Source organism: Bombus pascuorum, chromosome 4 (assembly GCF_905332965.1).
Source record: "Bombus pascuorum chromosome 4, iyBomPasc1.1, whole genome shotgun sequence".
In the NCBI taxonomy this organism is placed as follows: Eukaryota; Metazoa; Arthropoda; class Insecta; order Hymenoptera; family Apidae; genus Bombus; species Bombus pascuorum.
This window is the reverse complement of record NC_083491.1, coordinates 5,541,914-5,556,313: the sequence shown is the minus strand read 5'-3', so window position 1 is coordinate 5,556,313 and position 14,400 is coordinate 5,541,914. Positions and strand designations below refer to the sequence as shown.

At 42.7% G+C, this 14,400-nt stretch overlaps 1 protein-coding gene across 2 annotated transcripts in view; it reads left to right on the top strand.

The window, feature by feature from the left end:
- The window catches only part of LOC132906198 (neuroligin-4, X-linked), a 263,676-nt gene that overhangs the window by 48,915 nt on the left and 200,361 nt on the right, over positions 1 to 14,400 (top strand). For both annotated transcript variants that reach the window (XM_060958161.1, XM_060958162.1), the window contains exons 2-4: positions 7,967 to 8,346; positions 10,064 to 10,510; positions 11,695 to 11,870. In XM_060958161.1, the coding sequence (XP_060814144.1) occupies positions 10,263 to 10,510; positions 11,695 to 11,870 (424 nt within the window). In that variant the 5' untranslated portion in view covers positions 7,967 to 8,346; positions 10,064 to 10,262. The remainder of the gene's footprint in view (positions 1 to 7,966; positions 8,347 to 10,063; positions 10,511 to 11,694; positions 11,871 to 14,400) is intronic.

Genomic DNA, 14,400 nt, shown 5'->3' with positions numbered 1-14,400 from the left:
ACGGGGCCGCATAATTTTCCATTGGACCGAACATTCGCGAAAATCAACAGTGCCAAATGAATTTAAGAACAGAAGTTGCAGTCCATGGGGGATAAAATCGCAAACCTTGGGCGGTCTTAAATTAAGACACCTCAAATATTATCCTTCGATATCTCTCTCTCTCTTCCTTACTCTACAACAAACAACAAACAATCTTACATCCAACCGGAAACGCTCATTCCCCTTTTAAACGTCACGAACCCATGAACGAATCGTCTACACGAGGAATATTCCAGCAATTTCTTCCAATTCTGCGAATCGGAGTCGCGACGACAATTTAATTCGAGGAAAGAAGAAACTTATGCCGCCGCAAGGACTGGCTGGAAGTTTTTAAGAAGAGAGGAGGGATGGCCACCCATCTAGAGAGTCCCGTGACGGCAATTGAGAACATTCTTAGCCCGGAAACGAGGATGGCGGACCCCGTACGACCGGCAGATTTTCAAGAGAGCCAGCTTCCCGCTCGTAAGCCCGGCAAATCCAATTCGCAGAACAATAACGACGAACTTTCGAGCCGTTGTCAGGTGTCCAGGCACCACCTATTCCCTCTGAAACTGTTGGTCGGAATGGATACGGTCCGGCAGTGTTATTGCACAGCCAAGAATATTATCTTTCCTCCATATTCTTTCCTTCCTATCTCTCCGTTTTCACTTTTCTCGGCGTTTTCTCGGGGTTGTTCGGCCATCAACCCCTTCCTCTTCATCCCCTGCCTGTTCAAAAACCGTCTTTCAACGCGGAGAAAGAGGCCAGACTGGTATGGCACGACGGAGGGTTAGAAATCCACATCAGACAGATTTCCAGAGACGCGTGAAATCCTAAGGATCCGATCAGACCGTGTTAGTCTTCGTCGTTTTTCGGCAGCTTTTCCTTTCCTTCGAAATCACCGTTGAAGGGAAATAACGTTCGCTGCAGCTCACGAAACGGCCTACATATTACGATTGTTTTTCTTGCTTGTATTTTTCTTCGCCTTTATGTACGGTGCGGCCTTTTCCGCATTTTTTTTTTTTTTTTTTTTTTGTTATTGGTTTCTGCGCGTCGACGATGGTGAAAATTGAAATTCCGTTGTGACGAGAACTCGTCTGTCCGTCAGAACGGTTCTATTTATTCGGCTGGCCGTGAAAAATGTCCAGCTGGCCCTTCCGCGCGTTTAATCCGACCCGGCCCAATTAAACTGTCAGCCGAAATTAATCTGCCACTTGTTTGCTGTCCTGTCATCGGTGTCTCTTCTTCTGTGACGCTTGGCGTGCGCTGTTTTCGTTGTTTTTCCAGCCAGTCGCGTAAAAAATGGCTTCGAAAGATTTCAATATACCTGTTGACGTATATACAACGATGGCTCAAGACAAACAAAATATTGGACAGTTTCATGAATAACATTACTGCGATACAAGATCCGACTCATTGCGCGAAAGTAGCAACCAAGCAAAAGAAATTGCAACTTTATGACACGGTTCAGTGACAGATTGAGATTGTCAAAAGCAAGAATTGTGGTGCGGTTCATTAACGGTGTCTAAGCTTTTAATCAGCAAACTAGGTTCGCATCAATCATCGTTATTGCATTGACGTTTACCTGCAATTTACTTGGATTTCGAGGCTTCGAGGTACTTAGAAGTTTGCACGTCGTTCATTTATCAGATTGCATACTAATCGAGTTTGGCTAAGTTATGCTTTACGACGGCCTTGCTGCAGATGTGTACATTTCATGGCGAACGGCCATTAAAATACACAATTTAAAATTATACGTTGCAATAGGTAATACTCTCAATAATAATTTCTTCGTTCGTAATTACAGTCGTAACTGTTTCTCTTTAAGAAACTATTCCTTTTCCGAGTATTTTATTGCAAGCATTTTTGTCGCGCATAGTCTGATCTTGGAACGACTCGAATATTCGCCATCTTTCGTCAATTATTGTCTCGTAATAATCCAACAATGTTTGTAAAAGTTAGAAAGGTGGAAGGTAGACGAAAAAATTGCGTCAATTAACGATAACGAGGTAAATCAAAGACACGGCAGGCGCGTTCGTTGCAATCGTCCTAAAAATAATTCCGAGCCAGAGGAACGCTGACGCGAAATTTTACGCGAGTCCTGCATGCTGATAGGTCATTTATCGTTGAGGAACGGCTGTCAGACGTTTTTTGTGCAAACGCGAGTCAATTATTCTGCGAGAGCGGACTGATTAGGAAAAAAAACGTATTCGACGAACCATAAAATAAACCGGCTACCTACGTGCGACCGTTTCTTTTATCACGCTTGATAGTTAATCGATCGACTGAATATATCGCTTCCTTCGTAAATCAATTTTTCCGGTAAAATAATTTGTCATAATTATCCTCGGTATATCCATAAAGTCATGTTTTTTGTCCAATTAAAACAGAAGAATACGGTTTCTGTTAATTAAAAAGTGGGCATCCATCTTTTATCCGACCAACTAAAACGAGTACGCTTTCCTAGGCGAAAGAAAGTTGTCTGATTAATGGCATTGTCTAGATAATGTTACGGATTCGCAAGTCTGAACATGGTTTCCATGCTCCAGCTTACTTTGACCGGACAGACTAACTGTCAAAGCGGTAAATTGCATTTGCTAGCTTGCGTGGCCTTTCGTGCTCGTCGAACGTGGAAAGTCTGTTTGCGAAATTTCGGCAAATGCAATTAGAAATTTAGCAAATTCGAGACAGCAAGTATCGTTGATGCGGTAATTAGCCTGGTCGACCAGACACGAGCCCAATCGTTTATTAGCTGGAAACGGGCGTGAATACTCGTTCTGAGAACCGAATCAACCGTTTTTATCGGTTATTGCTAGAGCGGCATGTGACGACGAGAAATTTCGTTTACAGATGCACGGCTTTCCAGCCTTTTCGAGCTTCGTATTTTTTGAACTGCTTACTTTCCTTCTTTTAGCACTGCGCTTCTGTCATCTACTTTAGCTGCTTGAGAAATCTGCAACTTTTCACCTTCTAGGGTTTTTCTATTTCTCTTTTCCTACTCTGGCAATTTTTCTTTCTTTTACTCCCTTCGGTAGCTTCTTTCATTTTTCTGGCACACAAGTGGCATGTCTACTGTCTTCCGCGTAACAGAAAAGAGATATCCAAACGAACGAACGATCTGTCGAGCCGTCTATCAACAAAAATTTTCACGCACTTCCATTCGAAACGTCGTTGAATTGAAGATGGGAGTTCCCCGGCGAAAGTTTTCCAATTAAATTTCCAGCATTGCATAGATCATGCTGCTCTCCTACTCGTGAAAAATGAAGATAATACCGATTCGTTTGAGTTGCGGATGAAACTTAGACGTCACGGATGATCGATGACCATTCGTTTATTTCGCCAATTTTTCTTACCTTATTAGAATACTTTCATAATACTCGGATAATACCGCAGTTTCATCTTCACAGGTCTTCATTAATTCATCCCAGCAGTTCGACGTCTTTTTTTTTAACGAAACCGCTATTGAATGCTGCATTGTGAATATTACTTATTCGCAGTCGTTCAGCTTTGATTGATTCACTATGAATGCTTATGTGGCGCCGTTTATTGACTCGAACTACTTACATGCTTCTTTAGCTATAGACACATCGTACATTTCGAACAAATACAAGAATTTCTATGTGAAAAATGTATCTGTTAAGATAAATTACTATCTATATATTTCTCGTGTAACCAAAAGTCCTAATTTTTCCACAAATTCGAGCTCCATAATTATTCTAACGAGGCTTATCTGAAACTACTATTGCACTACTGCATAGGAAATGAAAGAATCGGCTGTAGTACCCATAAACCCGATCAGTGAGACGGGAGAAGCAGCGAAGGAAAGACCAGAAAACGACAACGAATAGTCGGAGGATGGGATTCCCTTCAGAATTCGATTGTTACGCGGCGTGGAATATCGATTCGATGTCGGCTGTTCAGACGACCTCTTGGACGACAAGAGAAAGCAGAAAAGTCCATTCCACGGAGCTGACGTGATCGACATAGACGGTCGGTGGCTATTGTTCGGGCTCGTCGTTACGCGGCGTAGTTTCCAGCTGCAACTCCTTTCCAACTCAACTCCTTGCACTCACGTGCGCACAGTTTTACTGTATACCGACGATGCCGGATAAGAAGTCGACGAAGCTAAGATTTTCCGGCACAAGTACCGAGAAAAGTCCAAAAGAATGCAACGGGTACACGATACCTCTCTTAGCGAAACTATTTTTAGTGCAGTAGTCAATAAATGGAGCGCAGGAACTGTCGGTTCTTGGTTCCTATTCTTAATTCTGTTGCTTCCGTTCATTTCCTATAGTTTTCATATTCTTCGCATCGAAATACAGCAAGGCTATTAATTAATTTATTTTTTCCCCTCGGTGACTTTACTTCGATTCTAAATTTATTGGCTTTGATCTTAAGTTGGAAGAAAATATCTGTCGATTCTGTTCACGATTGTCGAGTCAACGGCATTGAAATTTCCCAACGGTAGACTAAGTGTCGACGGAAACAGTCAAGCCGAACAAAGTCGTGATGTAAAATTGACAGCGCGTCAAGCTGCCTTGTCGAGAAGGAGAGAATGCTTCGTCGAGGAAGTATATTTTTTGCCAAATCGATCTGTTCACCAGTTGAAAAATAGAGATTGCGGTTTCCCGACCGTGCGAGGTAGGCGTACGCAACTTGCTCCCATATTTCGCGTACAATAGGACGAAATTGACTATCTAGAAGCTGGCATTTGCCGGCTGAAAGATGGACTACAGAGCTTTCACCTTTTGAATCGATTTGGTCGCCGATTTGAGATTTTCCAAAATTCGCCGAATCTTTACATAAGCCCTGTATCGTGTTAAATCACGCGGACAAAATGAAATTTAATAAGTCCGATTGATCAGCAAAGTTATGTTCCTTGTGTTTACTTCTTTGGCTCCTTTAATTACCTTGTATGGCATAGTTTATTCGGGGCATCGTAGATGCGAAAGCTTTGAGGTTGATGTCGGCGTCACAGTAGAATAAACATGTACGTGGACAGACGATGATCGATGGCCCCAGTGAAAGCATCCAGGCTACGGTCAGACGTCGCTCGGTGACTGGAAAAAATGTTTATCCTATGATCGAGTATCGGTCGAGGGTCAGTACAAAAAAACAACGAGTATAATGGGAGCATTTGAGTTCACGGTGTTTTCAACGTAAACGTAATTCCTGATAAAGCTGTTCGTTTCTTAATCAATGTCACTTAATACTTATACGTGCACGCGTACAGTCATTAATATTTACGTATCATAATGTTGTAATTGAATAATTACTAATGACATGATAAATACTGTTACGACCGTTCGCGAGGAAACGCGTCAGCGAGAGGTAAATTCTCCCTATGATTCATATAATCGACGCCGCGAATTAGTCGTTCCCCTGTTTCGGTTAAGATAACAGAGGTAGTTCAATGAATTTAACACTGTATTAACAGGTTAATGTAGCTTGTATATTTAACAATAAATTATATAATGATAAAAACGTCACAAATTATTTAGCGATGAATACAGTTAATGTGTTGCAGAAATTCGACCCGACTCTACGATATATCTCAATGAATTCGTTAGACTAAGCGACTTTAATTTCAATCGTCAGATTTCTCGATGTATGTCGTTTGAATCTTCAAATGAGACTGATTGCCCTTCGATCGTTTCTTTGTCTTCTCGGGGAGACGACTCCCGCTACGCTCGGATCACGCCACTGTTCGCGCCTATGATCACGTATGCCACCTTCTTTGTGTGGAATAAAATAACGGACTGAAATCGACGTTTTTGGAACTCGCTGCTTGGTGACAACTATGCGCTCGTCGATATATTGTATATTTTCCGTTGGGCAGATAAGACGATCTATCTGCGACACTGTAGAACCGCGAGCGACGGTTAGAAATACGGTCTATACTAAGCCTCGTGGCGTAACAAATACCATCGAGGCATTGAACATATTAAATTGCGAGCAGGTGATTCAGAATATTTACAGATCTTTAGAATTGTACGTAAAAATGCGTAATACTGTATCATTTATACTATATTCGTATATATTACTACGTATACCATAAATCTAAGGATTTACACGAGTTACATCTGAAGCTATCAAAATTTTTCACGCAGAAAATATCTTGAAAGCTATCCAATTTTCTGGAAAATAATTTTCCTCCGACCGATACCGGAGGAGCGACCAAGAATTCGATTAAACCGCCCAAGGAACGCTGGGGACAAAACTGTGTCTAAAATTTCATGTGACGGGGTCGATACGCATTGGACTAAGCAGCTACGTCAGCAATACCGCCTGGGGCGAAGTACAAGACTATGTCGTATTCGCCTATCATCTGGACAACGTTGCCCGCTAGAAACAATTATTACTACTTGGCAAACTCAAATAGTCTATCGGCCACATGCAGTAGTTGGGAAGCTCTGTTAACCATCTGCCTGTCTGTCTGTATACGTACTCGTCCATGTGTGCTTATGTGTGCACGAACAGAGAGGAACGCTGTCACGCAACTCGCGCGTCAACGTGCGAGCACGTAGCGCGAGCGTGTGACGCGCCCGGTCGCTTGGTATGCGAACGAGTGGACTACACGTCTGGGTTATCCTCGCTTGGAATAATCAGCGACGTAATGGAGTGTGGCGTGGTTAATGAGCTACCTGCTTCTCTGGTCGTTTGACCACACGCGAAAATTTGCTTCCACGTTCTCTTTTTCTTTCTCTACTTTCGCAACGTTTTTAAAAAGATGCTCTTGTTCTTGACTCGTTCCACTACCGGGACAAACCAAAATTCAAGGATAAAAATCCTTTGGATTTTCTGAACCGTCGAATGTTTCTCGCCGATTGTGTTAGAGTCAATAACAGGAAAGATATTTCGAATATTTTTCTCAGCGATATTTCTACATTTCAGTCGGATTCACTTATCAGACACTCGATTTCACTTGCATGTATATCTCTCTATGCAGCCAGAACCACACAGTTACGGTTACAAGCGCAGCCTCCTGCCGTCATTTGCCCTCGGCAGCCTGATAATATCCGCGTCGTGGAGTCACTTATTGGGTAGTTGTCTAATCGACTGTGGAGCTAGGTATAGATATACCAGGGGTGGCTGTTAGTAGCGCACGGCTTGACTCCCTCGATTAGTCTGCTTAACGGCGCTAATTGAACGCGAAACTGTGCCCCGTTGTCGGCCTTACGAGAACGCGTCTTCCATTCTTCCCGCGTGGAAAGCACGTTTGCGTACCGGAATAGTGGTGGATCGAGCGAAACAATAGAAAGAACGCAATCGCTCGGGGTTGATCCGAGTTTTATCTTGTTCCACCTAGCGGTGAAAGTTTTCTCGAAATTGGCTCAAACGATTCGATTGCAAGAATGGCGATTCAAGGGAATATTAAATCCAGCTAATTGGAATTATCGAATGACCCAGTTCCATCAAGTTGTGCGAAGAAATTCCTTGACGTGAGAAAAGAAAAAAAAGTCACGTTTGCGATATTCATGAACACGTTCGAAAGAAACTTGTTCGCTCGTTAAGCTCTTTTTCAAAAACGGTAGAACGTAAAGAGATAGTTAAGGACCGTTTTACTTAGCGTGTGTCTCTTGAAACGTTTATTACATCGTTTCGTCTACATTAACAGACTACGTGTATTCAGCTTTCGTAAATTCATGTCACGATCGATGTAACAACAGTACCTGGTAGAATGATAATTGCTCAACCATCTTCTCAAGTGGATTACCTCTGTTGGAACGAAGCATTTGTATTACAGATCTTCCGTTAAGCTTGCGACTTGGCTATTCAATATTGATGTTCAACTTCGTTGCTTGGCTCGATTTCGATAGGAAACCAATCGTTTCATTTCATCGGTTTTCTCGTCAAAACGAGCAGTCTTCATTTTTTCTGGAGATAAACCCGCTGCGTATATTTGTTTTAATTTTTGTTAATAATCGTATTGATTTTTCTGTTTCAGAACTCGCTACGTACCTAGAAAAACAGCTGTCTCCGTCTTCTACCCCCGAATTTATTCAACGAATCGACGTAATATTAAAAAGGAAGATCATCGGTTGTCGAGGTTTTGAACATCGTGCAAGAAAACTTTCTACAGAAGTATAAATGAAATCCCATATCGCGACGTATCGGTGTTTTCGCGATCCCCATCCGCCTCGAGCGGTGTCACGCGCGTAGAAATTTGTAAGAAATGGAGCTAAGAAATTAAGCGATCGATCGTAACGCGTTACATTCAGTGGCAAAAATGCCGAAGGAGGATTCGTAGGCTTGAGTCGGTGCTCGCCTTGCTGTTGCTGCTATTCTAACCAGGAGGTTAATTAAAGTCGATGATCGGGTCTAATGGTAAGTGTTTCGACGTCAGCGAAAAATCGGACCCACCAGTTTCCCGTTGATATCCCTTCTCTGTGTCTTTCCCAACGAAAGAATACGAAATTCAGCGAATTGCTAGTAGAATCCGCTAACTTTCAGTATTACCTGCGACAATCTTCCATTCTTGTAACTGCAAATAAGTCTGCAGAGATTTCTTAATTAAAAGTAACTTTCAGACATTCTTGTCCAAATAACGATGCTTTAACTTCAAACAGAATAACATAAATTGTATGTAGATAGCTATAAATAGGAGCTACATACATCTGAGCAAGTCGACGAAAACGTTGACCTATACTACTGCGAACCGCAAACTTCAGCTATGCAGAAACGATGATCGAATTCGATGATGCCATTTCCGAAATCCCTAGGGCTTCTCGATATCCTACGGTACGGTCGAAAATCTTTCAGATAGATTCTTGGGAAAAGATTCGAGCGCCACTGATAAGCAAAAGCCGTTCGCCTGAAACAGCTTATCTCCTTCTTCCTGCTTCTCAGTGCGAGTCCGCGAATGACGAAGAGCGCGTGATCCAGTTAGACGACACTAAACTCCAGTCCTCTCTTCCTTTTTCTTCTCTCTCTCTCTCTCTCACCCTTCCCTCTTTTTCCTCTTCCCGAGGCTGATAAGTACTGATTTCCATAATGGTTCCATGTACGAGTACGCTCGGCCTATCTTCGCTCCGGGCCACTTTCCGCCGTCTTATCGAACCTCTTAGACTCGTGGCTCGATCGATATCAGATTGATTTCCGCCTGATTTACGGTCGTGTTAAATATTCATAGCTGTCAACAGGAATTAAGATCGTTCAATTAGTGGTTCGGCACGTGTTTCAAAAATACCGAAGCTATTCTCTACATTTACTTCTTCGATGATATCTTTCCTTATCTTGGAGAAATAGCAACGTCGAAATTGGGACACCGTTACGTAGCTAGGGCAAGAACGAGTTCGAAACGCAAGGAAACGCTGCCTCGTAATTTCGCGTTTTTCTTGGAAAACGGTGGCACATTTCTTTCGCTCTTCCAATCCATTTCGTGAATCGTTTCAGAATCTCAAGCAAAGTCATCGATGATTATTTTTGCGACCTTTCTCCGACGTCAATTTGAGCGTTCCGCTTCAGATATTCAGCATTTCCATAAAGAATGCCCTTCGTCTGCACACGCACGTATCCGCGCTAGTCGTTCCACTTTATCTAGTATCAAGAAACGATGAAAATTTCCTGCACGAGATGAGAATTTAAAACCAACGGCCCCGAAGCGAGATGAATAGCGTACTTCTGCGGAATTATTTTTCCGCACAGGTTGTGGCAGAAACGGTACTGTCGATCCCACAATTTGACGCGGTTGCAAACTTCGTGATCACCAATTAAATTCTACTAAATCTAACGAACTTTTATTCGTTTTTTATTTAAAGAATCACCATTGAATCACCTGTTGCAAAACGTTTTACTTCGCGAGCAAATTTTTATAAAAGAGGCAAAGAGAAGGGATCTCCCTTCGCGACGAGGGATCCAGTTCACTCGTACGTTTCTCTCGCAAATTTCATTCAAAACTCACAACGTGTAAAACTAGACGAGCCGCTAATTATTCGTTGCAACTTGCGAAGGTGAGCGACATTCGGCACGGTCGGTAGATGTAAAGTAGAGGAAACGGAGCAAGCCGAGTTGCCGTCTGAACCGGTTGCTACTGAAATTTCAGGGAAAACCGCAAGCTTGCGTCAAGGTGGCGCGCAGTTAGCGCTTGAACAGGCCTAAATGAAGAGCGATCGTCACGGGAACAGGTGATCGATAGCGATTGCGAGGAGCCGCGTGCGACTGTGTGTGTCTGTGCGCGCGCGCGTGGTCGCACAGGGTAATCGTGGCGGTGACGCGCGGGGGTAGGGACGGAGAGGAGCAAGATGGAACTCTTCCTGATTCTCGTCTGTCTGATTGCGCCGCCCACCCTCTCGCTCTCGATCAAGAGCAAGCTCAATCCACGGATCGTTCAGACACGGTACGGCGAGGTGCAGGGGGTCATACGCTCCTTCGAGAACATCAAGTTCCTCAAGCCAATCGACGTCTATCTCGGAATACCATACGCCACCCCTCCGATCGGGGGTAACAGATTTTCACCGACTAAGGCGCCTAGCCCGTGGGAAGGAGTCAGGTAAGCAAAGAGAAAAATTTACTCGCGCTATATTTACGCTATCTTTCGAACTATACCTTGATCCTGTTGTCCATTCACCTCTTCGAAGAACAACAGTGTAGCAAAGGTTTGATAGAGATTGGTAAATAATGTTGTGGATGTATAACGAAAGGATAGAGGCATAGTTCGCACGATGACGATGCACTGCAAGTTTAGATAATTCTGGAATTCGAAATGATAATTGGATCATTAAGAATGCAAATTCGAACGTTCGCGATTTTTTGTTTTTAGAAACTCGAGTTTTGCTCTTATTGCATTAATATCCGAAGGAAGCCACAAATTTTGACTAAAAAATAGATTTCGGAGGAACATTCCGGAAACCAAAATCCCTTTAATCCCGGTGTCCTTCAACGTATTTCATCGGCATATTTCCCGCAAAGTTATGCCAAACAGCTCCTTTGAAATTCGCCCAAGTATTTGGCCTTGTATTCGTGTATCCTTCCATACACACCGACCAGCTGTTTCATAAGAGATGGTTAAAAATTTATCCGGGGAAAATTTATGTAAACGTTGACGAAACAATTCTTTATGCTTCTACCAGTGATTTCCAAAATGTCAGGGAAAAAAAATGTGAAACTCGCGAGCAACCGTTTCCCAAAATTCTCGAATACAGGCTTTAGAATTTCCGACAGAACTAGCGATCCCTTCGTTTCCAACAACTCTCGCTCTTTCTTCCCCGACTCCCTCCTTCTCCCCTCTTCCTGCTCCTCTCACTGCCAGCGAAGCAAAAACGGAAACACAATTATACACGACCTTAATCTCCATACATTACGATCTAGGGGACAAAGGTACTCGTAACGCAATACACTCGGAACACATAATTAACTCAGCGCGGAGTACTTGGGAGCTGGTTGTCGAGAAGAGAATATTCGCAAACCACATTTTTCTAAATGTTCAAACTCACAGACTTCTTGACTGAATCAAAAATTTAATTTGAACTTTTCTAGAAGATTTCCTTTTCCTGATAATATCACTTTATCAGTTACTTGCGCTAACTTTCCTCAATTTTGTACTCGAGAAAGGCAACAGAATTAACGATCAGATTATCCATTAGATCGTGAATTCATCGGAGAGTAAGGTGTCCGAGCATTCGGTTCGTCGATAACGTATCACGCGAATTGACTAAAACAAATTCTCTTTTGCAGATTATCGGACTCGGTCAGTCCTGTCTGCCCTCAAAAGCTGCCCGACATTTCAAATGAGCAAGAAGCGTTGGAGCGTATGCCGAAAGGACGGTTGGAATACTTGAAGAGGTTGCTACCTCATCTACGGAATCAAAGCGAGGATTGTCTCTATTTGAACATTTACGCACCGGCTGTTGGTAAGTAATTTTACACGTTCTCTGCCGTTAGGAAAATTAATGGCCTCGATATTCGAATGGCTTAACGGGGTCGCAAGATCGAGCTTTGGACCTGAAAGAGTTGAGATTTGCCTCAGAGTTCAAGCAGAATGTATAGAGCGGGATATAAATAATTGAACAACTATTGGAGAGCTTGCCGTAACGATGTTGAGGAAAATATGGAATACGTAATCCTGATTGCGTGATTGCAAAAGTGAAATCATTCTGTTATTAACGTATGTATGGTGTCTTTTGCAATCTGGTAAATTGACATGATTAGCAGGAATTCTATAGGGATTCGTTGGATTTGATTCGAAGTGGAATTATATCCCGACTGGTTCGATAATACGACAGTTAGTAGATGGGATGAAAAACTTGACTGAACAGTGATTCGTAATGAATCATTGTATCGCGGCTAGCAGATTTATAAAGAAAGATGACGACCATAGGCAAATATGACCTTCACTCTGATTGTTTTTACAACAAATTAGCGTTTGAAGCGAAAATATTCATCGGTTCTAACGAAAATGCACGCCTCTGGGTCAACGGGAGCAAAGAAAATTGTAAATGAACCGGAGACTCTGGAAATCCACTTTATGCGCGAAACTATCGTAAACGAACGCAGCGTTTTAATATTAAGCATACTTGTCGATGTTGAATACCCAAGTAGCTCGATGTTGCCTCTCTGATGTTGTAACTTTCTGAGCTCGTTTCTACCATCCACCCTCGCGCGATATCAGTAAACATGATAAAAACACATAAAACTAGATTCCAGCAGGCGTGTTCAACGTAACTTTACATACCTCATCTTCGCTTAGCCTTTCATCGATTCCACCTCCGCAGGCAGAGAAATTTCGTTCGAAAGATGGTTGGTAGCTACCGCAAATTAATTCTTCGAAGAACGTCGTCCTACTATTTTATTTTTAACCTAGGTATCACGGCTCCCTTAAAAGTGTTTGAAGACTCTCTTCTCGTTACTGAATAGCCACGACGTTATTCATTAAATTAATTTATCAGCTACCTAAGCGTATAGCTATTGCTGGAAGAAATGCTCGTAAGTAACGCAAACGAAACGGTGTAAGAGGATTTGCAATTTGCAATTTCATTTTCGTATGAAAGTGTAAAACATCAGGCTATATGTTAGCGACCCCCTTTTTTGCGTCTCGAGCCCTTCCCTTCAAGTTTCCCGCGCAATGTTACGTATTTCTCTCGTGCCACGCGCAACGAGTAGGGAAAAGGAACGGTTTCAATAATAATGCATCATGACGTGTTGCCTGCGAAATAGGAAATTTTACTTTTTCGCCGCGCCTTAAACTCGCTCTCAACCTACCCTCGTGTACCCCGTTTTTCTTGCAACCTCTCCCGGGCCGGAAATTGAACGGCAAAAGCGTCGGGAATGTTGCGACATATTTTTGCGAAATATGCGTGACGCGTACGCGTTTACGGCTCTCTAACTTGGAGAAAAAAGAGAAAAAGGAGTAGGATTAAGGTGTTAAGACAATAACGTAGAAATAAGTCACCTTTTCATTCTGATTGTTCGTGTACTGTTGTTGATGCGTCGTCGAGCGAACAGGTCTATCGATGGTAGTAGAAGGTTGTTATTAAATCGTTTATTAAAAAGTAAGTAACCACTCTACGACAATCTGTCAATATCGCCTTCTATTGAAATACTAATACGTTCGAGTTTGGACATTGTGTAACGTTCGTTATTCGAAATTACTCGTGCTTCAAACACGCTGCAAATAGCTCTGAAACCTGTTTAATTGTTAAACAACTAGTTTGTAAACCGTCCCCACCACGAGCCATATTCCATAATTAACCACCCAACAAATTATATCGTCGCCCAAGCAAAACAAGTTAGGGCTTTTGTCGGGAACAATTTTATACCTTTCCCGAATAAAGCAACGTGGCGTAGCATCGATCCGAAGGACGAGACACGATGCTTCGACGGACGAGCTTCGTTGTACTTGTCAAAAAATCGTGTAGTCGAATGGTCTAGCAATTCCTCGATCCAACCCCTTGCTACGAGATTCGGGTCAAACCGTTTTCATCTCTTTCGTGTATCGCGGCTTGCACGTTCGCGTTTCGACAATGAAACATCGTACAGACGTAAATGTAAGCCGGAATAGGAAACCAGAACACGCTACTCTGCAAGTCTGTGCGCGAGCGTGACTACCTGCTGTCGGGGCAACTGTCCAGAATGCGAAACTGTCGCGGATGTGCTCGATCCTGTCGCCACCACTTATGGTTCTGCGATCGAAAAATAATTTAAGCGCCAGGTGCTTCGAAGCATCTATTCGACAACGTTCTCATATGTGAAACGAAATCATTAAGAATTTATTTTCTACTAAAAATTTCCTTAACTGAAACAACACGCGCGCAAGAAATGAATTCCTCGACTTTGCTAATACATAATTCTGTATGTGTTTAATACCACTGCGAGAGGAAGGACTTACAAACAAAGGCAGTAACCTCTGTACCGTCGACTACCCCTAAAACGCGAACGATGGAG